Source organism: Lissotriton vulgaris, chromosome 2_1, assembly GCF_964263255.1.
Source record: "Lissotriton vulgaris chromosome 2_1, aLisVul1.2, whole genome shotgun sequence".
NCBI lineage: Eukaryota > Metazoa > Chordata > Amphibia > Caudata > Salamandridae > Lissotriton > Lissotriton vulgaris.
This window is the reverse complement of record NC_141687.1, coordinates 1,954,465,633-1,954,490,094: the sequence shown is the minus strand read 5'-3', so window position 1 is coordinate 1,954,490,094 and position 24,462 is coordinate 1,954,465,633. Positions and strand designations below refer to the sequence as shown.

Below are 24,462 nucleotides of genomic sequence, written 5' to 3'. Positions count from 1 at the left end.
CCATGACTCTGGTTATGGAAGGTATAGCATCTTTCTTTAAAAGAATGTTAAAGATAACTTTGGTCACTGTATTTTGCAAATTTGGAGCGTAAGTTATTCTCTGCCTTTCCACCCTTGAACCTCCCTTTGTTCCTCACACAAATATGTTGATTGTGGAGATAATGTTCCCTTGTAAAGAGAAGGGCCTTAAAGCGGGTTCCTCTATTTTAGGATACGTGTTACTCTAGTTTTTTTCTTATTCTTTGTGTTAAGGACTCCCGCTGCAGATATTCACACATGGAATCTTTCAAGTACAATCATTGATTTACACAAGCTGAGTTTCTCTTTGAAAGAGAAGTAGTCACATCTCATTTGGGAAGGCAAACCCTTCTATGAACTGGTTTCTGAATCCACTTTGCTAAAAGCTACTTTATATTGATTGAGGGGTGTCACGATACAGAAAAACTGCGAAGTTCTGAGTGAGTTCTTTGGTAAAACATTCTTGTTTTTTGCATTTACCAGGGACAGCCAACAGTCTTAAGTATAGGTGTTATGTAATTCCTTTTGGTGTGTGTCTGTCAGAACTGTAACTCACATACTTGACAGATGCTTTGGAAGTGGTTCTTTTCTGAGTTCAAAATATTTCATTGACATTTTTTATAATAAACAAACAATAACCAAGACATACAAAAAAAATCATTTGAAAAAACGAAAACACTATATATGAAACAATATATTTGTATTCAATTTAGTAGATATAAGGGTAGACGCAATCAGAAAAATAAATAAGGGAGAAGGAAGGGAAGGGAAGCAAGAAATATCAAAGTATAATAAATGTATAAACAGAGCTACTAAGTCTAACAATAAAGGAGCATTCAAAAGGGATTACGCACTAAATATATAATTAATTAGATAAATAAACATCAACAAGAACCGAGAATGAGTGAAAAGAAATAAAGTTATGAGAAACGCCAGATAAAGATAACTGAACATCTCTTCTTGTAAAAATAACCCATGACCACCATGCATGAACTGATAACTTTGAAATGTCTTTCCAACAGAAAGTAATTGATTTTATCGCAGCTGAGATTAAGAAATTAAATAGTTTACATTCAAGATCATTTAAATACTTTGATAACAATAGATTGCATATCAATATTTTATATATTAAATCTTCATGAATGTTCAGATTCTTCTTAATAATATCCCAGACTTCAGTCCAGAATTTATAGATTAAAGGACAAGAAAAAAGCATATGTTGTAGTGATCCAGGGTGTAAATTCCAATGCCAACATGTATCAGATTGAAGAAGTTTAGCTTGAAATAAATGTTTTGGAGTCCATAAGCATTTAAATAAAATATAAGAATTAGTTTGAAATAATGACACAGGTAACCATCCAGATATATTACTAAGCCATATGTTTTCCAATATATCATCAGATAAGGAAAGCGACAATTCATTATTCCAGAACGTTGAAATCATAGGTATGTTACTTCTTAAAGTATTGGACAGTTTTTTTATATAAAATAGAAACGCCATGAGCATTCAATGATATGGTTTGGATATAAATGGATAAATCAGCTTGAATATTAAATGGAATAGCTTGTGAAAAAGAATCTAAAATTGAATTACATTAATATTCATATTTGATAAGTTCAGAAGTAGCTAAACCAAACCTTGTTTGTAAAATCTCAAACGGTATAAAAGTATTATCAGAATAAACATCTTTAGGATAAAAAGCACCAGCATTAATCCATGAAAACCAAAAGCTAATATTCATATTCAGTTAGATAATACTGCTATACCATAAAGATAATTCATCAGTACTACACATGGGATATTGAAATATTGAATGTATATCATTGAAGATCATTTTAATAGATTTGAGGATAGCAGATTCATGAAAAAATGTTGATTTGTTAGACATTGTTAATATAGTAGTTAATGGAAAAGGTTTCACAATGGATTTTTCAATGTGGAGCCAGGCAGGTGGATTATGTAAAAAGGAAATATTAAACCATATGGCACTTTGTTTTCAAATAAACGCTTTATGATAAAGAAGAAAATCTGGAATGCCAAATCCAGCATTACTTTTAGACATTTTTAATTTATTATAGCTAATACAATGTGCTCTCTTATTCCAAAGAAATTTGGAAAGAAGTTTATCAACATCTTTATAAAATGTTAAAGGAAATTGAGTGTGAATCATGGAAAGGGTGTAAAAGATTTTAGGGGCAACATTCATTTTAATAGATTCCATTCTACCCCACCATGAAAGATGTAGTGAAGACTATTTAGATGTTTTGTCTTTAATATAATTTAAATCAAAATTACTGTTTAAAGTTAATGTTGATTATAAAGAAGAAGAGAATAAAATACCTAGATATTTTAATTTATTCTTTTGCCAAATTAATCCATTCATGGGAATCATATCCGGAGTACAATGGATATTTAAAGGAAAAAAAACAGTTTATTAGTATTTAATTTGTATCCACACACCAAAGAGTATTTTGTTAATATTTCTATTAATGATGGAAAAATGGATGAAGGGTCACTGATAAATAAAAGTACATCATCGGCATACGCTAATGTCTTAATAATAACATCTTTAACATTAATTCCTTTAATAGCATCACAGTTTCTTATAGAGGTAAGGAAGGCTTTAATACCGATTAAAGAATAATAGTGGGGAAAGGGGGCAACCTTGGGAGTACCTCTAAAAAGGGAAAATTGATGTGAAACTTGGCTATTAATTAACAGGCGAGCAGTAGGAGCAAAATATAAAGCTGAAACCATGCGGATAAAAGCCTCCCCGAAATTAAAGGACGATAAGGTATGAAATAAAAATTGCCAATGAATTTTATCAAAGGCTTTTTCAGCATCTAAAGCCATAACACCTGAAGGACTAAACAACGTATGGCCTTGTTCAATGACATGTAACAAAAATCTGGTATTATTAGCTGAATATCTATTTTTCATAAACCCAGATTGATCTGGTTGTATGATAGTCTAATACAGGGGATAAACGTGTAGCCAATATTTTAGCATATAATTTGCAATCTTGATTTATTAAAGAAATAGGACGGTAATTAGATACAAGAGTGAGGTCTTTGTCACGTTTAGGAAGAACAATAATTAAAGCCTCAGTAAAAGAACCAGATTTGATTCCTGATGAACCAAACGATGTAAAAAGTTGAAGTAAAAAAGGTAAAAGTTGTGATTGAAATTCTTTATAAAACTCCACAGGTAAACCATCAGGACCCGGAGATTTATTTAGTTTTAGAGATTTTATAGCAGACAAAATTTCATCCGTAGTAATAGGTAACTCCAATCCAAGTTTTTCCGAATGAGAAATCTTAGGCAAATTACAGGACGATAGGAAGGAATCTATCAAGGAATCATTAACATCAGGTTTATTATACAATTTAGAGTAAACATCTAAAAATTCATTAACAATATCCTTATGAGATAAAGCAATTTTACTATTGGGGCCATGAATAGACGTTATTTGAGTTTTATCTTTTTTTAATACGGAGATAATTTGCCAAGAGTTTCCCAGATTTATTCACATTGAAACTAAATTTAGCTTTAGCTTAAGAAATTTGAATACCAGCTCTCTTACTTAGAATCTAAATAAATTCATAACGGAGCTTTTGTAACGTATTCCTATAATGTGTGTCATTAGAAGTAATAAAGGATCTTTCGTATTTCGCTTTTTGTTTTTCTAAACATTTAATATTAGCATTAAAAGTCTTCTTTTCATGGGCCATAATAGAAATAGTAGTTCCTCTAATAAAAGCTTTAAAATCATCCCATCTGTTGACCATAGAAGTAGTACCTTCAGGATTCAGTTGAAAAAAAATCATTAATTTTAGACACAAGTTTAGGTTTATTATGATCATTAAGAGCTCCATCTAGATTCTCCATCTAGATTGTTTAGTAAAGGACGAAGTTAGATTTAAAATACAAGAAATCATAGCATGATCAGAGACATCAATATTTCCAATCTTAGGTGTTTTTATAGAATTAATAAGCTGTCTTGTGACTAATTTATAATCATTTCTAGAGTGGGAATTGTGAGGATTTGAAAAGAATGTAAAATGGAGACACCAAATATCAACTAATTTAGTAGTTTGAAGAAACGTTTTAAAAGCAAATTAAACCTTAGGGGGATGAAAATGCGAACTAGACAATCTATCTAATAAAGGATCCGAGATTATATTAAAATCTCCTGCAACAATTAAAGGAGCATTTCCAATTTTTAACACCTCTATTGCAAGATTATTCGAAAACATAGGATCACCCCCAGTGGGACCATAAACATTTAATAAAAATATAATAGAGTCATAAACTTTAACTTTAACAATTAAATATCTCCCATCTGTATCGATAAATTTACTCAGAATTTGGCAATGAGATTTCTTTGCAAATAATATAGCGACACCATTTTTCTTACCAATAGCAGGAGAAGAAACAATATTGTCAACCCATTTTGTTTTCATATAAACTAAAATTTTATCATCAACATGAGTTTCTTCTATAAAACAAAAATCGGCTTTAGAACTACCTAACTAATCTAAAATTTTAGTACGTTTAACTGGGTGACGCAAAATTTTTACATTCAATGAAATTACTTTAATATCAGCCATAAAGGAAGAAGAGAAAAGGGAAAGTGAAGAAGAGGATAGCAATAATCAGCACATATAAGAAGAAACGAGTAGCTCCAAGAAATATGAAAGGGAGAGGAGAAAGAAAGACTTTAAAAAAATAGACAAACAAAATACATAAATAAGAACTGTGAAACGCACACCCGTTTTACAAGCATGGCCAGAACGCTGGAGCCAAAAAATTGAAAAGATACTCATAAATTTGTCAGCAGAGATCATACTAGAGAAGATTCAGGTAATAGGATCATGAGTATCCATTGAATGTTAAACTTGTTGATCAAGAAAATGTCACAATTCATCGGTCGGGGAAAGGATTTGGAGAAGTTATCTTTCCACATGCGCATTATAGATGGATAAAGAAGGCCGTATTTGAATCCAAGACTTCGTAACTGTGGGCGAAGGTCAGTAAATTCTTCAAGTAATGCAACAGTTTATTTAGCAAAGTCTTGATGAATGAAAAGTTTATTGCCACCAACCATCAGAGAGGGAATTTCTCTTGCTGCTTTTCTAATCATAACTAAATGGTGATGACGAAGGACTTTAAATAGCATTTGCCTAGGTTTAGTATGTTGAGGGTTGCGATAAGAAGGGATTCTGCGAGCTTTATCCACTTCAAATTTTTCTGGAAATGTGATATTTAAAAGACCAGGAATTAGATTTTCCAAATACAATCGACAATTAAATCCCTCAATTTCTCAATTAAATATGCAAAGGTTGTACTGCCTATTACGATTTTCCTTATCCAAAAGCTGTGAATGCATAGTATTTTCGCCACTAATGGTGTAAACGTATCTACTCTAGCTTTATAATCTTGAATCTTGATGGAATTGTCAGAAATTTTCATAGACAAACATGCCATTTCTTTACGCACATTTTAAACTTCCGACACTATAGTCTCAGTATTAGCACGAAGTGCTTGAATTTCTTCCAAAATCAATGAAAGTGAAGGTTCAGATGACTCCACCACCTTTGATTTTATTGGAGGAGGTGAAACTTGCCGTCTCCTTTTATTATTAAATGAATTTTTATTTTCCATTTTGAGGAAAAAAAAACACAAATAAACTGAATTCAAGGTCAAATGAGCAATATAAATGTAAATAAAGAAGAAAGTTGTGAAGCACTCCTCAAATGCACTGGTGCAGCAGCTATAGGGGACTGTGGGTGTGGCTAGGCTCAAGCCAGGCCCTTTCCTGACGAACACTCCGCCCCCCTGACAGACAGATAAGGCAGTACCTTGATAAGAGGCTGGGAGCAGGAACCAGGGGGCATAAAACTGCACTTCCAACAATCATAAGAGTTCCAAAACTCCTCAAAAGGTAGGAATACTCTTCAATGTTGCAGCGACCTCATTTGCACAGAAATGCTGACTGAAAAAACGTAATTTTTAATAAATATGGGCTGTAGAAGCGACGGAGCTCAGACGGCGGTGGCCATGTCGGATCGCGCGCTCGCGCTTCTAGGAGTGGTTCTTATAAGGACTCGGCATGAGAACCCTCCTATTAGAAGAATGTTACTTTATCTGGAACTAGCATCTTGAGCATTAAATGGCTAAAGTATGACCGCTTCTGGTGGTGATGCCTGTGCAGCTGACATCATATTGGTTAAATTTCAACTATCTGTGGAAATTAGAATGTCCTGTGTAAACCAGTCTGACACCTCAAATATATTTCACGTGTAGGATGGCAATTTCTAAAGTTATCGTTTTAAGAATTTTTACCAGGATCTGATGAAAATTGTAAACGTGGCACAGTGTAGCAGTTACCCAATTTCTTGTTGTATCTCTCTGATGAGTTGTCACATAGATAAATGTGTTATAATTGTATACATTGAGACTGTGTAGCTCGTTTAACCGAAATGCTGTAGCTAGCTTCCAAACGATAGACTAGAACATTTACAGCTTATTACTACATGAGGAAGAGTCCATGGTAAATGGCGAATGCATACGACTTGTGATATTTATTTAGCACGTCTTTGCTTATTTATATTGGAAACCTGTTGTTCACATACATACATCTTAGAAGTGCACTTGGCAGCTTATCTCAACCGCTTCCCTTGATCTAGACATCAAAAAACAAAATTACTCGGTGTGTGGTTATTCTGATTCGCAAAGGGCACTCCTCCGCCCCATGACAGATCACAGCAGTTGTAGTGCAATTTCTGACGAACCTTTTTGTGCTAGTATGGTGAGTGAACCTTTGTCAGGAATTAATGCTAGGTGGGCTCAGCTCGACATGTTTGTCTTGCCAAGAAACAAACTCTCGAAGCAGAGGCTTGCTTCTCAGAAAGAAGAACATGGTGACCCTGAGGCAGAGGGGGTTTTCTCTCTGCCTGTATGGGGTTACTGGTGATTTTACCTGCCAGGGCTGCTGAGTTTTGCATGGCAACCAAGGCAGGGAAAATCTGCACTGGGATGATTCCCCTGATAGGGTGGACCTTCCGAGGCATCAAAGGCTGCAGCCCTGTGGCAAATGGCCATTGATTGACCCACCCCTGGAGGGGAGGAGCTGGCAGAGGCTCCCCGGGGGTCCATCAGTGATTTCTTACCTCTGTATTATTAAGTCTATACTTTTAAGTGTTGCTATATTTAACTACAAAGATGATTGATTTATCTATCAATGTATGTTTTTTATTATTTTTTTAAACCAGACTTTGATCAATAATATACTTATTACAATAGGAATTATTGTCACTATATTGTAAGATTTTAATGAAACAAACGATAAAAATGTACTTGAATTGAATTGTCTCTGGATGAGGGGAGGGAACCGCAGGTTTGACGGGGCAGCAACTCTGCTGATTGGTTGTAAGGGGGCTCCTACTCACCCACACCAGTATGCTAATGGGTCACAAAATCCAAGACAAGCCCTAAAGCATATAGGATGTCTGAATTATTCCTTTATTTTCTGCAGGATATAGAAGTGGAGAAGGAATCCCATTATGCAATTGTTAACCCGAAGACAGCAGCCCCCACTGCTTGTGTGAGTATTGAACTGCCCCATACTCCAAATACACATACTATGAAAGCCACATGATGCAGTCATTCAGACTAGGGCACAGTGAAGAATGATTTCAGTTGAATTTGTTTTGAACATTAGCTTTTGAGAGTTTGGAATATAGGCCATCATAAACCAAAATAAAAATAATCTGTAAGCATGTGCATGCGTATTCTACATGAAAGTACTATTCAGATGATACTTTAACTGGGACATTGCACATTTTTTTAAATATTCCCCACGCGCCAGACTGGTTCTGGAAAACTTCGACAGGTGGCGCCACAATTCCAATGGATACTTCCAACCACAGACTCCTCACATTTAAGAATGTTCCATAGTCTCTGGAAAAGTGGCAGCCATCTGAATGTTGTGGCTATCGAGGGTGAATGACCCATGTTTCCATTCCGCCTGCAGTATTTGTCTGGTCTGCGCTTGACAAAGGAGACAGGTTATGATGGTGCGTGGTCTATCCCGGGACAACTACGCAAGGGCTTAAATCCTATGTCCGCATTACAATTTCAAGATTGAGTTAAAAAGCAGTCCTGTGAGAAGAGGAAGGAGATCTGTTACGAAACCTTTGACATTTTCCCCTTCTACTTTTTCGGGTATTCCATATAGATGAATTTATTCTCTCCAGGATCTGTCCTCCAGGTCAGGGACTTTGCGTTGGAGATACCAGTTGTCTGAATCCCATGACTCAGTGTGTTCCAGCCTGCACTCAAGTACTGACATCCCTCGTTCATACCTTCCACCTTGTTGTGGAAAGTGTCGAGCTCCGATCTGAGGGATTTCATATCAGTCGCCAGATCCAATATCAGCAGGAACGCAGCTCCCTCCAGAGAAGAGTCCCTACAAGTGTTACAGGGAAATCCTCAAAATCAGTCTGGCTCACTATTTGGTAGTCCTCTTTCCGGTTGCAGCAGATCACTCTTTAGGGGCCATTGGTGTGGGACGTACCGGTGTCCTACACTGTCCACTAGTGCTCAGCAGGTCGGTCTGTGTAGGCAGTCGTCCGTGGTGATGCTGCTGGGGCAGGATTGCTACACGGAGGGTGGGACAGCGAGATACCCAGGCATGAGGAACTGCATCCACTTTGGACCCCTCTTGGAACAAGTAGTGGGTGCTGGCAGAAGAGGTGTCACTCCTAGCTGTGTGCACTGAAGTATCTGCATTTGTGGCATACGCACAGCGGGCCTGTGCATGGCATAGTGGGAGCTGGGTGAGTTCTGGTGGTCACAGAGACATTCCTATCAAAGCTCCAAGGACTGTTGATGGCCCACGGGTGTGGCAGTAGCAGCCCAGATGGCGAAAGGGGACTCCATTTCTCCCTGCGTTGCACTGGAAGATTACACCAGAGCAACCATTTTGCTTGACGGTGTCTCGATCTAGACGTTTTTATAGCAGTCCTGCTGTGGTCTGCTAGGTAGCATCATTCAGCTCCGCAATTATCTCGTTCCGCCCTGGAAGTGATGGAGTGGAGGCACACATAAGCGTTACCACTGTGCGCTGATGTCAGTTATTTTCCTTCTGTGCCTTTGAATGCAGATCTGGAGTTCTGCTCCCTTTTACTTGGTTGACTAATTCCGTCAAATTGTTTTTCTGTTGTGCAGGGGAACAATTTCTCCACCGAAGAGCATGCGATTCAAACCATGCTGTGACTGTCAGAAACAGATGCCGGTGATAGACCTGCACTAGTTGCCCATCTCGTGTTTGGGCTTAGGCACTACTCCAAGTCATGTTAAGAATGTGAGTTCATACACCCAAAGGTAATCCAGGCCAGAGAAGCAAAGCTGCATGCCACCGAATATCGAAAGAAGTCACAGGCGTAGACTTGTTTCCAGCAGGGCATCATCATGGTGGTTCAATAAGTCAGACTCTAATTCTAAGAAGAAGCATAAAAAGTTGAACACTATTCCCCCACTCTCTTTCCAAAGAGGGTGGCAAGATGGTAATAGATCTTGTTCCCGATTCTTGGTCGCAACTTCTCTGTCATTGTCCAGAGATATCTGTTGGACTGCAATATGGTTTACTCTTTGTTCCATTTTTTGGAGGCACTACTGCTGAGACACCCAGGCAGGGAGAACCATTACTTTTGATAGATCAGTCATGATCAGTCCCATCACCTATCATGGTATTGCTAGGGGACTGGTTCAAAAAGTGAGAAATCTGCAGGAAGAAATATCCATCAGAACAGTTACTTAGCTTTCATAACACTTTTTGTGGCTAATAGGCTATCTTCCTTCAGATTCCTCACAGTCGGCCCACCACACCGTTCTGAGGAGTGGAGTCACTGTTAATAAATTACCATGGTCTCTAAAGTTGATATTTCACATTGGTTGTGGTTTTGGAATGCTGCTCAGAATGGATGGTATGTTAGGCTTAGGCAGGACATACAAAAAGCCAGGGAACTGACACCAGCGTTTAATGTGACCTGTTTACAAGATTGCTTTGTAACATCTGGAGGCAATGTGGAGCCGCAGCTGGAGCCTCAAGATGCTACGGTGAGGTGCTCGGTTGGTATGTTTGTTTTGAATTTTCGATTTTCTCTAGAGGTTGAGGATATGATATTCAATAGGGGTGGAATCTACATGAAGACCGAGCTTCTTCTAGACAAGCTCTCTGGAAGGTTGTTCTTTTCTTTCTCTGATTCTGAACTGGTATTTTTGTTTAAACTTTTTGATATCACATAATGGAATTAGCAACTTCAAAAAACCAAATTATTTTAGAATAATTTTACACAGTTTTAACGAAATCAGTGATATTTCCATACATTTAATGGATATATATTTTCAGTTATGAACAATTTAAGAGATAAATATAAGCATCCACTAACTGGAGTGGAGTTCGCTTGATAGACTATTTCAATAAATTGCCAGATGTAAGAAAAGCGCACAGTTGCCCAAGAAATAGAAAATATTTATAATTAGAACAGGACAGTATAGGACTTTGAAATAAAATGAACCATTGTGATCAGACATGGGCACAATATCCAAAAGAAGGGTGCCCTTTGTTTGCACCACAATGTGTGTTCAGGTGTCGAAAGACCTAGTGCGGATATTCAAATGTCATTTGTGTTGCGTGGCCAAGTAGGATTCCCAGGGTTGGAGAAGTTTGAGAGTTTTTGGGTAAGTGGCTACATTTTATTTTAAGGCACTCTCAAGCTTGAAAAGCAAAATTGTGCAAGTCCAAGATCTAGGGGAGCCTGACAAAAGCAGACAAGCAGAATTAGGACCCGATAAGTTAAAATAAGGCTACTCCATGTTTAAGACACTGTTGCTTTTCAGTATTCAGATCTGTAAGTTTAAAGTTACTTTGACATTTGTTCTGCAGATGCTAGTTTTATGTCAAATAGAGAAAGTCTTGGAAGAGGTTGAATGGCTGATCGCTAAACTGAAGGGCCAGTTGGGTTCAGAGAAAGCAACAGGTAAGCCAGCTACTTAGAAATATGATTGCCATTTTTTAAACTGTTCAAATAAAACTATGTAGTATTTATATTTTATAATCTAAGGTGTTAAGAGCCTGCAGTAGCCTGTACGGATGTCTACCGTTTAGTTTATAGTTTACTTTCAGGAACCTTAAGTGAATAAAATAATGTGGGCCACTCTTCCTTTCATGAAAACCAGTTTGTGGTTTGCATACTCTTCAGCAAAAAGAAAATGCACCTTCTAATGGATATTTCATGCTTATCCCTCACAGCAGTATTCACAGGTGTCAGAATGGATCCGTAAGGTTTTCAACAAGGCTTCAACTTGGCTTCCTGTTGTGCCCAAGTAGCTAAAGCTTGTTGAGCCACCAAAGTCATTAGTGGGGTTTGTCCATTAGTTCCAACTGCATCACTTGCACATATTATGTATATTTTTTCTGAGCATTAAAGACACCAGTTTTGAGAACTCCTAAAGGATGTTTTTTAAATACCTTTATCTTTCATTTTAAAGTTCTCTCTTTTTCCAAGCCGAGTTGCATCACTTCCACAGCCCTTTGGGTTTAAACTCTGAGGTTCCTGTAAAAGGCCTATAGCTGTTACTGACCCTCATGCAACTTGCATGCTGTGAATGGCCTGCCCATGCCTGATATCCCTGTGCTCTCTGTTCCTTAATCCTTAGAGAGAAAGAGGGTAAGCAGTTTTTGACATTGCATTAGGAGATTATCTGCAAGTCTTCTGTTCTCTCCAGAGGCCATATGATCTCTACCCCTCCATTTTAGTCCCTTGTTGCTGTTATTACTCTGCTCTAAATGGCTTCTTTCTCAACCGCCAACAACAGATAGTCAAGCACCATGTAGGGGTTGGTCTCAGTTCCAGTGCAAGGCTACTTGTCCAGCACCATCAGTTTCGCAGCTCTCTTCAATGCAGATGACATACCTCATTTTGAAGAAAACCAGAATGAAAGTAGGAGATATGCATTCTGACAAAGGAACCAAGAGTAAGAAGCCCACAGATCGCATAAAAAACACAAGGTATTTTTGTGTTTAAATCTAGAATTTATATGATTTTTTAAACCTTGCCCTGAGCAAGAAAATCCTTCTCCATGGTCACAGCTGGAGAAGAGGATGAGTGTGTTCCCTCTCCCCTGGGCAAGGCTAAAGTGTAATTCATTCCTTCATGGCCCTTGCAAAAGTATTGGAGGGGGTAGAGGATACAAAGCCGGGAGGACTTTTAAAATGCATTCCTTTGGCCCATAGCCAATTTTGTAAGGATGGTTCGTTGATTGCAATTTATCCCTCCCAGCCCCTTGGGCAAGGCCAGTGAGGATTAAGGAATGTTTCTCCCCAGCCCTTCGGGAAGAGTGGGAGAGGCAGAGTTGAAGCTGATAAGCACCCTCCGAGCACTTAAGTAAGTTTTCGAGATTTAGCATTTGTACATTTGACAAGGTCTGGATGCTATCAAAACGATCCTCACCCCAAACCTCAGTTCTGTCTATTCCTGGGGGGCTATAGGTATAATGCCATTTTATAATCACAGCATTCTCCAGATTGCTATAGACAAGCTTATTTATCCTTAATGTAGCAGTTTATCCCCTTTGTTACCTGCTCCGCAGTATCACCATGAAAGCGAGAGAATGTGGCAGCCATCTTTAAATGTCTCTCTACACTGAAAATCCATTAAATTACAGTGTGAGTATTCTGTAAGTAGTATGTGAGCAAGGCCCGCTAATTAACTTAAGCATTGTAATGGGAAAGAGAACATAGAGCATCTATTAATAAGACATATAATTTATTCTTTAATTCCACGTCATTCTTGTAGTGAAAATCTTGTATTTAACTAAAGTGTGCTAGAAATCTGTAGATATCGTTGTCATTTGGGCATATACCTATCGCAAACCCAAGAAGAGAAAAGGATTGCTTTACCTCAACCAAGCATAGATGTTAGCTCATCTTACCATCATCACATCTTAAGATCACTGATGGATTGATGAGAACCAATCATGTTCATCATTCGTGCCATTTTCTGTACTACCCAATTAAAAAACCCAAAAGTGTTTCAGTAAAGTCCCCTTTATATCCATATTGGTACCTCTCTTACTTATTCTACTTTTTTCCTTGTATCCACCCTCCAGTGTCCTGTCTACAAAAAATATGGGACCATAGGCACATTTAACTTCTTTGTCCGGATTAATCCATGTCTCTCTTTTGTTTCTTCTAGATATTTGAGGCCATAAGCGCATGCCATGATATCTAAGGAATTACTTGTCTTATAGTTTGCGAACATTCTTTTGGAAATATTTGTGCTCCATATTTATGTGAAGACTTCTCCTTCCATGGTGTATCTGCAAACACCATCAGAATCTCATTTAGGGTAGCCTGTCACTTGTGGTAAATTCCATTGTGTTTTTTGGTTGTGATCTGCAGTCTTTTAGTTAACATCTGCATTCACTAATTGGTCTAGTAGATTCCTGTTTTATCTCAATGCACGTAGAACAGTTTGCATTTTTCACTGGGTAGCATCCTCTGTCTGTATGACATGGCATAAACTCTGGCAGGTGGATGTTGTATTTCATTGAATATGTCGATTCATTGGAGAACATCACAAAACCGCACCACGCCTCCAAAGCAGGATCGCCACCCACATATGCATGTCCGAGAAGGAATCCTTTGAATCCTAATGAGCAGGGCGACACAACAATTACCCAGACAACAATTGAATATCGGGTGTTTCTACAGATTTTTTTTATTGTGAAGCTACATGAGCGACTCTTCTTTTAAGATAGTAACATTAGAATACATTCTTTATTCCTAGACCTAAACACATTTCTTACTTATGTCAATCTCCTGGATGTCCATTTCATAATTTTCTCAAATGTATCCATACATCAAATATTGGCTAATAAGCATGCCATCTATGCAGAAGGTGAATAAGACTGGCACTGCAAGCTTGAGTGTCGTGCAGCAACTGGGGCTCTTTCTTTCCCAATAATTGATCTTTCGGAGTGGAAGTGGTTTTCTTTCCGAGAAAGCAGGAAAAAGCCAGTTCTTTAGGTAAAGACTATTGAGACACAAACGTTGTGCACTGTAGGACCCTCCAAACCCCTACTCAATGAAATCTTAATCAAGAAAGTGGGATAATGTATTGCAAATTAAAGTATGACTGTAGAAAGCACTACAACTATGACAGAAGACGCAACACCTTTTCAAGGACAAGCCATTCCCCTACAGTAGATACAGTTTTACAGCAACTTGGACACTCGCCTGTGTACAAGGTTAGGCACTCACCTCTCGGAACTAGCCACAAATGGTCACTTGTAACTGGAAGAACACATTTTAAACATGAACTTCTAATGTCTTGATGATCAGTTCAGTGTAACGAATTCTCAATGCCTTTCGACCGTGCATCAAAGGCACTGTTGGCAGAGTGTATTTTCAATCCGCATGCAACGAGGCTTGAGATCATCCATTACTTGAAAGAGGTTCCACTCCTCTGGCGTAGGAATTGAGTCAGTATTTTTGTAAGCATTTAGCACTTACCTCGCTTCAACAACAAACTAGAGGACATGATGAAAATAGCCTGTTAAAGGTGGAAGATAGACGACAGGTAGATTTCACTAATTTTCCAAAAATGAGGCACTCTTGATCTAGATTTATTGGCAGTACCGAAGAACTCCAAGTGCCAACTTTTTCAAGCGGATGATGGTAACTTGAACCTGGAAGGTAGGTATTCTATTTCCTCCTGTGGGATATTTGCCTACATGTCTACACCCCTGCCTCTTTCCCTGTCTACTCCAGAAAATATAACAAGAGAGTAGTGAGATGGGGCTAGTGGCTTGTGCGTGGTCCAGACAGCACTTATTCCTGGACATCTGGAAGGTCTTGGACAGGCCTTCAAGGAACACCCATATCTGTTAACAAAGTAATGACGCAGGTTTCTGCATCGCAACGAATCCTCCATAAAATTGACAGTTGGGCTGCTTAATAGAGGATAATTTGGTACACAGATTGCATTTATGGATCCCATTCATTGGTATGGCCCCAGATTTCTTGTCTCTGATCCAAAATGAATCAATTTTAATGTGTATTTGAACAAGCCTGTGAACGTGAGCTATAGCATCATAGCCATGACTTTCTGTCTGGACCCTCCATACTTGGTGTGAGAACTATTATTTCCAATTCTAGTTCTAGGCCTCAGCAACCTGTTTTGGATTTCTCAATTTTGTCTCCAGTAGTATCATTGAAATTTTGTTGAAGCTAACTGGCAGAGTAAAGCTTTTAATTAATTTGATATAAATAAAATAAAAAAGCCCGTTCTTATTCAAAAGGTCTTCAGAATGCACTGATTCACTTAAATTTTTTGCAAGTCACTCCAAATACATGGTCTTTCTAACAGATGCTAACAGCAGGGCACCAGAAACTTCCAGCTGATTTAACATAATACACTTGTGTAACGTTTTCATTATTCATTTGCATATAGGTCTCAAATTGTACACAGTGTGGAGGGAGTTAATTGGAAATTCCACACCGATACGAGGAATGTGGGTTAATCCCAGGGGGATCGTCCCTCTGCCTTTAAGTAATTGTTTAGAGCACTTTGTGCATCCTCCCCAGGGTGCAATGGAGGGTTAGGTCTTTCATTTGTTTACTTTGAGTAGGGTAACAACACTTCTGACATCCCATGCTGGCCTCTTGCCTGCTTCCACACTAGGCAGGCTCCCTCCCTATTTGCGAGAGCTGCAGGGACTCATGTTGGGCTTCTACCTCCGTTTTGCTTGATAAGTCTGAACAGACTGTTCAGAATTTACCATGAGGCTACCTTAAATCAACAATTCACCAATTTTGTTTTGTTTACAAACGATGGGCCAGGTGTCTTATAATAGTGGTTGCAAAAAGCTGTTGCAAATTGCTGATGGACTTTCTATGTTCACTATTTTATTTTGCCTACTCACTTATGTACTGATAAGTCGGTTCACAAAATAAACAATTGCTAGGGTCACAGAACAATGTGCCTAAATAATTTAACTTTTAACAGGTTGCAATTTGTGACTCCCCCTGCATTTGGTTATATTCTCATGGATGTGGCCTGCAAGGGACAGCAGACCACCAGACTTGCGATTGTATTTAAAAACAGAAAGCACTTAGTGAATGTGGGAAAGTGGGATCTGCTTCTTATGGTTCCCCCCAATTTTTGCTTGATGCAACAGTGTTTTTGACTAGTCTGACTAGGATCCTGCAAATTAGGACCCCAGTCTATCTGCTTTCTCCCTAAACGGTTGTTATGTTCTTAGGTAAACTCCAGATTAGATACTGGGGTACCCTCGTCAGTCCCTAATACATGGTACACATGTACCCTGAGGTCTCCTATGGGCTGCAGCATGTATTATGCCACCCATGAGAGGCCATGTAAAATGGGACTACAGGCCTGCCATTGTAGCCTGTGTAAAGCGGTGCATGCACCACTTACTTAAGATATAGGTTTACTATATGTAAGGGTCACTGCACTTAAAACCTATAAGTCATCCCTGTAGCAGGCCTTTAAAACCCTGAATGCAGGGTGCTTGGTTCTGAGTGAGAGGGTGCCACTGCATGAACAGGATACCCCTGCAGCCTACGAGTCCATTCTCCCGGGTTGTCAGTGAAGCAGCCACATACAACATATAGAGGGGCATTAAGCGACAGCGTGATGCCCAACTCTAAAACGGCTGAAACAAACCCTGTCTTGTTTGGTGTCAAACATGTTGGAATCATACCCCCACACCGGAAAGCGAGCTTTGTTGGGTCCCTGGTGTTCCCAGTACCAGCCTTCTAACTCCGGACAGCACAAAATGGTTGCTGCCGACCAGAGACACATTTCTGACCTCCTGCTACTGAGCCAAGCACGAGCAAGGGAAGGCAGAACAATAGGCATCCTGTCACAGGGAGGTGTGACCACCTCCCAGACAGGATTTAGTGTATTAGGGCTGGGTGGGTACGCTTGCAAGCAACTGAAAGTCTGCATGAGGTGCATATTTGGTATCCCTGTGCATAGTCCAGTTCAAACCAGTCCTGGGAGACGTTTGCTCCCACTCTGGCGCGAAACTGGACAAAGGACATGGGAGTAACCTCCTCTCTGTCCAGACCCTCCACTGAATCTTTCCAACCCTCTCCCATGGATACTTAAGAGCTTACCTGGCTGTGGACCTTAGATTCCTCATGGACAGGATTATAACCTTAAACCAATGCTCTTCGACCGTCTGGGCACTCTTGACTTTGTTTGGGCCTGACTCTGTCTCCCTCTCAGTCTACTGCCTCGCCTGTGCACTATACAGGATCTGTGCAGGACTTGTGGCTCATCGAAGACAACTGGAGATATTCTCCCTTGAAGTGGAGTCACTCCCCTGCATTTGCAGGCACCGTAACACTGCTGACCGGTCTGCTGATCCTGAGCCCCTATGGACTCCGAAAGGCTCAGCAACACAGGAGGTGGGTGTCTATGTTCCCCCGAGGCTCAAACTGCCCTCTCACCAAGTTTGAGGTTAGAATCCCTCGTGGGGGCTGCAATACCCAAACCCCTGTGCACTGCATACTTTTGCAAGTGCACATGCTTTTTGGAAATTCTTTAATAAGCATATTGGTCTCTGAGTAGCCCAAAGCCCTGGCACCACTGCCTACAAAGATCTTCAACCACCTCGCACCATGTGCTCCGTGGCCTGTTGTTTTGTGAAGCTGCTAGAGGTCCTCTTGCGAATCCTGTGCCTCCGGCCTGTGGGTTATTTGAGGGTCAACCTTGCTTTTTTGGGCTCCCCTGGTTGCTCCAGGCTTGCCCTGACTCCCCTGTGTGTGGTTAGTCTCTTGGATGTTGCTGGTTTGAACTGCACACTTCCTTGGCATGTGTGGGCTGCCATTGCCAAGGCTTGTTGGTGCTCCCGCCAGACACTGACCCCTCAGCATTCAACATCCTTTGTGGTACAGCTCGTATCCGGCTCCTAGTCACAGGAGCTGCAGAGTCAAGGTCCCAGTCATCTATCCTGAAGCACCAGACATCGGTGGGTGTTAGACCTGGCACCTTGGCGTGAGTCTCCCTTCCACTTTTTGCTGATGTGCCTCCGATGTTTTGCTGGTTTTCCGATACTCAGGGCACTGCGCCACGGCTGATCCGTGCCGCAGTGCAAGTGCTCCCTACTGTAAATTGTACATACGATTGGTATCCCTGATTGGTGCATTGGATTTACTGTTAGTCCCTAGTAAAGCGCACAAGAGAGTGCCGGGGCTTGTAGATGCCAATACTGCTGGTGGGCCTGCAGCGCTGGTTGCGCCACCCACCGAAGCAGCCGTAAAGATGTGTCTGGGAACTGCGACCGCAGAACCCGCGTGCGGTCTCGTACTGTCACGCTAGCTGGGCAAGTGTCCCCACTTGCCAGCACCGACCCTTCCCTTGACTACATATTAGTCACCCCTATGGTAGGCCTGCGGGCAGGGTGCGTTGTAGGTGCAAGGTAGGACAAGCCCTGATGTGCGTGGCATGTCCTAGTAGTGACTTACAACGAAGACCGTATTTCACTATTGAAGGCTACCTGCTCCATTAGGCCAGACTGAGCTGCGAGGATTATTACACCCTATAATCCCCGCAGGCTCAAGGAGCATGGTAGCGAGTCATGTTTAGTATGCCTGAACTCAGGATGATAAGATATTTCTTGTAGTCAAGTTTATTTTAATATCCTGGGTTTGCAAATGCTACTTTTAGAAAGTTAGCCTTTGCTTGCTTAACCATTTCAGCCGCCTCTGCTGGTATGTGTATCTGACTGTCTGGGATGTGTGAGTGACAGGGCTGGAGGGATGACAGGTGGTGAATGCGCAGATTACACCTTAGTGGGAGGTAGGAGTGCCTCTTGACTCGAACTGTCACTGTGCTCGGCCACCACAATGCTGGCTCCACCCTCCTGGGGAGCGGCGGATGACTCTGCCGGCACCTGGCCCAGGAAGGGCGAAGCCCCCATCAACAAGGTACTCTGGCCACCCCTGTCCGGACAATGCTGGCTCCACCTCCTGTGGGGCGTCTGATGCGCCTGCCCCTCACACTGAAAGCAGAAGCTGGAGTACACCCGCGGGGGTACTCCAGAACTGAGAGTGGCTATGCAAAGGCCCCCCTGGCCTGCGAGAACAAAAGAATTGGCCTATAAAAGAAGGAGCCCTGCTCCTTGAAAATTAGATCCGGTTTGGGCCACAGAAGGACTCTGCCCTACGAGAAGGACCGTGAGAGACAAGGAAGGGTGCTGACTCTTGCCTGTGTCTGGTGCCTTGCTGCTGAAGGAGAGGAAGACAAAAAGACTACGAAAGGACTTTTGCTCTACTTGTGCCAAACTCTGCTAAAGAGATCTCCAAGGGCTTGCAACTGAACTTGCCCCCTGACCAGCGTCCCAGGACCAGTGGACGCTACCCCCTTGGAAGAAGGCGACTGCGGGTGCTGACCATCGCCGCAGCACTGACGGAGGAATCTCCTCTAAGGCATCAACATCCTCCCGACCACCGTGACCGGGGCCCAAAGCAACAGCGGAAGCAAAGTGAGGACCAGCCGCCGCTGGCCCGAACACCGTGACCGCAACTGCACCGGGAGCCCGAGAGCAAAGCAAAGGAGGACCCGTCCGGTCCGAGCTCTCGAGGTGACTGCATAACGAGCAGCCACTCACCTGCAAAGACGGACAGTTGCCCTACGAGAATCCGCAAGGTCGGTAGCCTGCCCGACAGCCCAGCTGTGAGCCCACAGCTGCACCGGCACTTGGCTGGGTACGTCCTGCACTTGGGGACCGTACTGCCACTTGCCGCCACCGCACAGCCGCCACCTCCAGGGTCGGAGCGGACGACGAGGAAAGGACCCTGCCGCCACAGAACACCGCTGCCCCGGATGACCAGTGACCTGCTCGGCTGAAGAGCCGCAACGATCAGCGACCCCGGGAAGGCAACGCGACGTGGGACAGATCCCCTGGAAGCCGCCGGCTCCACAAGGACTTTGAGTAACACCGGCCTACGGGCCTCAAGAGAACTGCATAAGAACTGTGGTAACCCGAATTAAGTAACCTGCAACCGTTTTCATAAAGTATATTGACTGTATTCGCAAGCCTGCTTAAAATCTATATAAAGATATATATTTTTACAGAATACAGTCTGGTCTCGTTGTGTGGTGGGTTGGTTGTAAAGGTGTACTGTTGCAAGTGTTTAACCCTATGTGCCCCAAAGATTAGCCTACGACTGCTTAAGCCACACTACCTAGAGGGTAAGCAGAGGTTGTCTGGAAGGTAACCCTCAGCCCTGACGAGGAAGAGAGAGTCCCTGCTTGTCGCTAGTGTTGCACTGCGCCAACTAGAGCCTCCCCCTTCCTACATTGGACGCAGCGGTGAGGATTTCGAATTTACACTTGCGATAGTTATACCTGAGCTTCTGACCACTACACAAGGATTACGGTCCAGTTACTTAGCCACAGACTTTGATTTTTGAATTTTGCCGAAAGAAGATTCCGAGCGCAGAAACCATGCCGGGCACAAAGAGCTTGGATGGAGCGGAGTCCACGACCTCCGAGGTGTTGGAGATAGAGTGGGATGCCGCAAAGCTGGATAAATACTCAAAGATGGAGCTGAAGTTTTTCTGTAGGAAACTAAAGGTTCCGCACGCTGGTTGCAAAAACAAGCCGGAGCTCTACAAGGCCCTGAAAGCCTGGGTGGAGTCCAGAAAGACCCCGGAAGAGCAAGACGTCCTCGCCGAGCAGAATACGACGGAGGAGCAAAATGCGCTTGGGGATCTGATCGATCTAGAAAGGCAAGACAGCGAGCACAGCTTGGGTAAAGGCCTGTCGCCAGAGGAGCTGGCGGACAGGAAGGAAACCCGGAATCACGAAAGAAAGTTGGCAGAATTGAAAATCCAGCTGGAGCTTGAAACCAAAAGAATGGCGCTGGAAGAGCGAAAGCACCAGATGGATTATGAAGTGAAAATGAGGGAGATAAGTCTCAAGGAGAGAGACTTGGATCGTCCTCCCTCTGGTGGCAGCACATCGCCAGTGCAGGTAGAGTCAAGAGTGCACATCCCGAAGGACGTAGTTAAGGAGTTCTTTAAGGGGGATGACATAGGACAGTGGTTTAGGGCATATGAGGTAGCCATGTCCTCCCACCGGGTCCCTGACAAGGATTGGGGAGCGGGGTTGTGGGGAAGGTTCCTTAGCGAAGGAAGAGATACCTTGCTAGATTTGCCCGTTGAGAATCAGAGATCCTATGCCCACATGAAAGAAGCTTTATTAAACAGGTACGGGCTTACCCCTGAAATGTATAGACAGAAGTTTAGGGGATGTACTAAGCGGCCTGGGAATACGTATGTGGAGTATGTGACTTACTTTTGCAGAGCACTGGATGGTTGGGTGAAAGGTAACAAAGTTAATGATTTTCAAGGTCTCTTTGATTTAATTGCATGGGAGCACTTGTCTGATCACTGTTTTCCTGAGTTACGCCAACACCTGATCGATAGCAAGCTGTCCAACCCGAGGAAGCTTGCTGAGGAGGCGGACCGCTGGCTCAGCACCAGGGTCCACAAGGGTCCCGTGGGAGATTCCGCCAAGAGTGGGCAGGGTCCCCAGCAGAAGAGCAGGGGGGACAAGGGGGGAAAACAGAAAGGGTTCCAAAAAGGCCCCCAAAGTAGTTCCCAAGGGAATCCGCAGCAGGGTTCTCAGCCTCCCCCACCCCCGAAGCAGAATGGGGCCCGACAGGTAAACCTGTTCCAAAGGGACCCTTCAATTGTTTCAAATGTGGCGAGCCTGGGCACATATCCAGTGACCCCAAGTGTCGCCTATTTGGAAAACCCGCACCCACTGGTGCTCCGCCCCGACAAGTGACTAGCGTTCACCTGGGAGAAGAAATGATGGTCCCGGGGGGTGGAGATCCCGTTCACATGACCCTGGTCTCGCTAGGAGACAGTGAGATGATCCCTACGAACTACCTGCCCTCTAACACTAAGAAATATGGGCAGGTGGTGATCATCAATGGTAAGGAAGCTGAGGCTCTTAGAGACACAGGAGCCAGTGTGACTGCAGTGAGGCAGCACCTGGTGTCTCAAGAGCAGGTTGTACCCCATGCCTACTGTAGGGTTATCAACGCTGATAATTCTGAGAGTCAGTGTCCGATGGCTCAAGTTCCCTTCCAGTGGGGGGGGGTCTCTGGTACTCTGCAGGTCTGTGTGAGAAAAACCATGCCTGTTGACTGTTTGCTAGGGAACGACTTGGAGCACTCCCCTTGGGAAAAGGTGGAGAAAACGACTCACCTGCGGATGGTGGGTCTGCCTGACTGGGCGTGCGTGACCACCCGGTCGATGGCAGCCAGTAAGGGTGATCGAGAGGTCCTGGGGCCTGATGGAGAGGCCCAGGAACCGGCCTTGGGGAGAAGGCGCAGGGGGCGCGGGAAACCGGCCCCTGAAGTTCCTACGGTCCAGGAGGAGGCAGACCTTGAGGGGGATGCCCTGGAGCCTACAGGGGAACAGATCGCCGAACTGGGGGACCTGCCTGAGCTGACCCATTGGCAGCAAGAAGGAGGACCCTCCAGGGAGGAATTCTGCAGGGAGCAGAAAGAATGCCCTTCTCTCATGGGTACGCGGCAGCAGGCTGCAGACCAGGCCAATGGTGTTCAGGCCAAAACACATTACGTGTACTGGGAGAACGACCTCCTGTATTCGGAGCCTAAGGCTGCTGAACCTGGGTCAGCCCGTGTGCCGGTGGTACCCCAGAAGTTCAGAGCCTTCCTACTGGGTCTGGCTCATGATGTGCCTTTAGCAGGACATTTGGGGATGGACAAGACCTATGACAGGCTTGTCACCCACTTTTACTGGCCCCAAATGCACAAGAGTTCCGATGCGTATTGCAGAACCTGTCCAACTTGCCAGGCAAGTGGGAAGACGGGAGGGAAGAACAAGGCTCCCCTCCAACCCTTCCCTGTGGTCGGTACGCCATTCCAGCGAGTGGGTATTGACATCGTTGGGCCTCTGGACCCCAAGACAGCCATGGGCAACAGGTTCATCCTGGTCTTGGTGGACCATGCCACCCGGTACCCTGAAGCCATCCCTCTGAGGACAGTGACGGCTCCCGTGGTGGGGCGTGCACTGATGGGAATTTTCTCACGAGTAGGATTCCCTCTAGAGGTGGTGAGCGACAGGGGGACCAATTTCATATCGAAATATATGAAGTCCCTTTGGCAGGAGTGTGGCGTAACGTACAAGTTCACCACACCCTACCATCCCCAAGGTAACGGGTTGGTTGAAAGATTCAACCGAACCCTCAAAGGCATGATCATGGGCCTGGAAGGTCCGATGAGGCGTAAGTGGGACGTCCTCTTGCCATGCCTGCTGTTTGCGTATCGCGAGGTACCACAGAAGTCCCTAGGGTTCAGCCCCTTTGAACTGCTGTACGGTCACCCCGTGAGAGGACCACTGAGTTTGGTAAAGGAAGGCTGGGAGCAATCTCCCAGGAAACCTCCCCAGAATGTATATAGCTACATGCTGGCCTTCAGAAACCAAACCAGACGCTTCAGACAACTTGCCGAGGCAAATCTGGAAGCGAGCCAGGAGGAAATGAAGCGGTGGTACGATCAGAATGCCACTCTGGTCGAGCTTCAGCCTGGACAGGAGGTGTATGTCTTGGCCCCAGTGGAGCCCTGTGCCCTTCAGGATAAGTGGACAGGACCCTTTGAGGTTGTGGAGCGCAAGAGCCCCGTGACATACTTGGTGGACATGAAGACGCCCAGGAACCCTTTGCGGGTCCTACATGTCAACCGCCTCAAGCCCCACTTACGAAGGTCCGAAGTGGGCATGTTGTTGGCAACCGATGACGGAATGGAGGAGGAGTCGGAGCCTCTTCCTGACCTCTTGGTGGCCTGTGAGAAGGATGGGTCAGTGGATGGAGTTAACCTCTCACCCTCCCTGACCGCCGAACAACAGGAGGACTGCCGCCAGTTGCTGGGGCAGTTTCCAGACCTGTTCTCCCTGGTTCCGAGTGTCACAGATTGGTGCGTCCATGATGTGGACACTGGAGACAGCTTACCGGTGAAGCATAAGGCTTACCGGGTAACTGACAGGGTACGGGCCTGCATCAAGGAGGAGGTCTCCAAGATGCTTGCCCTCGGGGTGGTTGAGTCTTCCAGCAGTCCTTGGTCCAGCCCCGTGGTCTTGGTGCCGAAGGCTGCTGCGCCGGGAGCCACACCCGAACTACGGTTCTGTGTGGACTACAGAGGACTCAATTCAGTCACGAAGACTGACGTGCACCCCATCCCCAGAGCTGACGAGCTCATTGATCGGCTAGGGGCTGCCCGGTTTCTCAGCACGTTTGATTTGACGTCTGGGTACTGGCAGATCGCCTTGACCGATGGGGCAAAGGAGAGGTCCGCATTCTCTACAC

General features: G+C 43.6%; 1 protein-coding gene across 1 annotated transcript in view; it reads left to right on the top strand.

The window, feature by feature from the left end:
- The window catches only part of FANCI (FA complementation group I), a 636,131-nt gene that overhangs the window by 458,608 nt on the left and 153,061 nt on the right, over window positions 1–24,462 (top strand). The window contains exons 30-31 of the mRNA XM_086958134.1: window positions 7,557–7,625; window positions 10,971–11,064. Of these exons, the coding sequence (XP_086814260.1) occupies window positions 7,557–7,625; window positions 10,971–11,064 (163 nt within the window). The remainder of the gene's footprint in view (window positions 1–7,556; window positions 7,626–10,970; window positions 11,065–24,462) is intronic.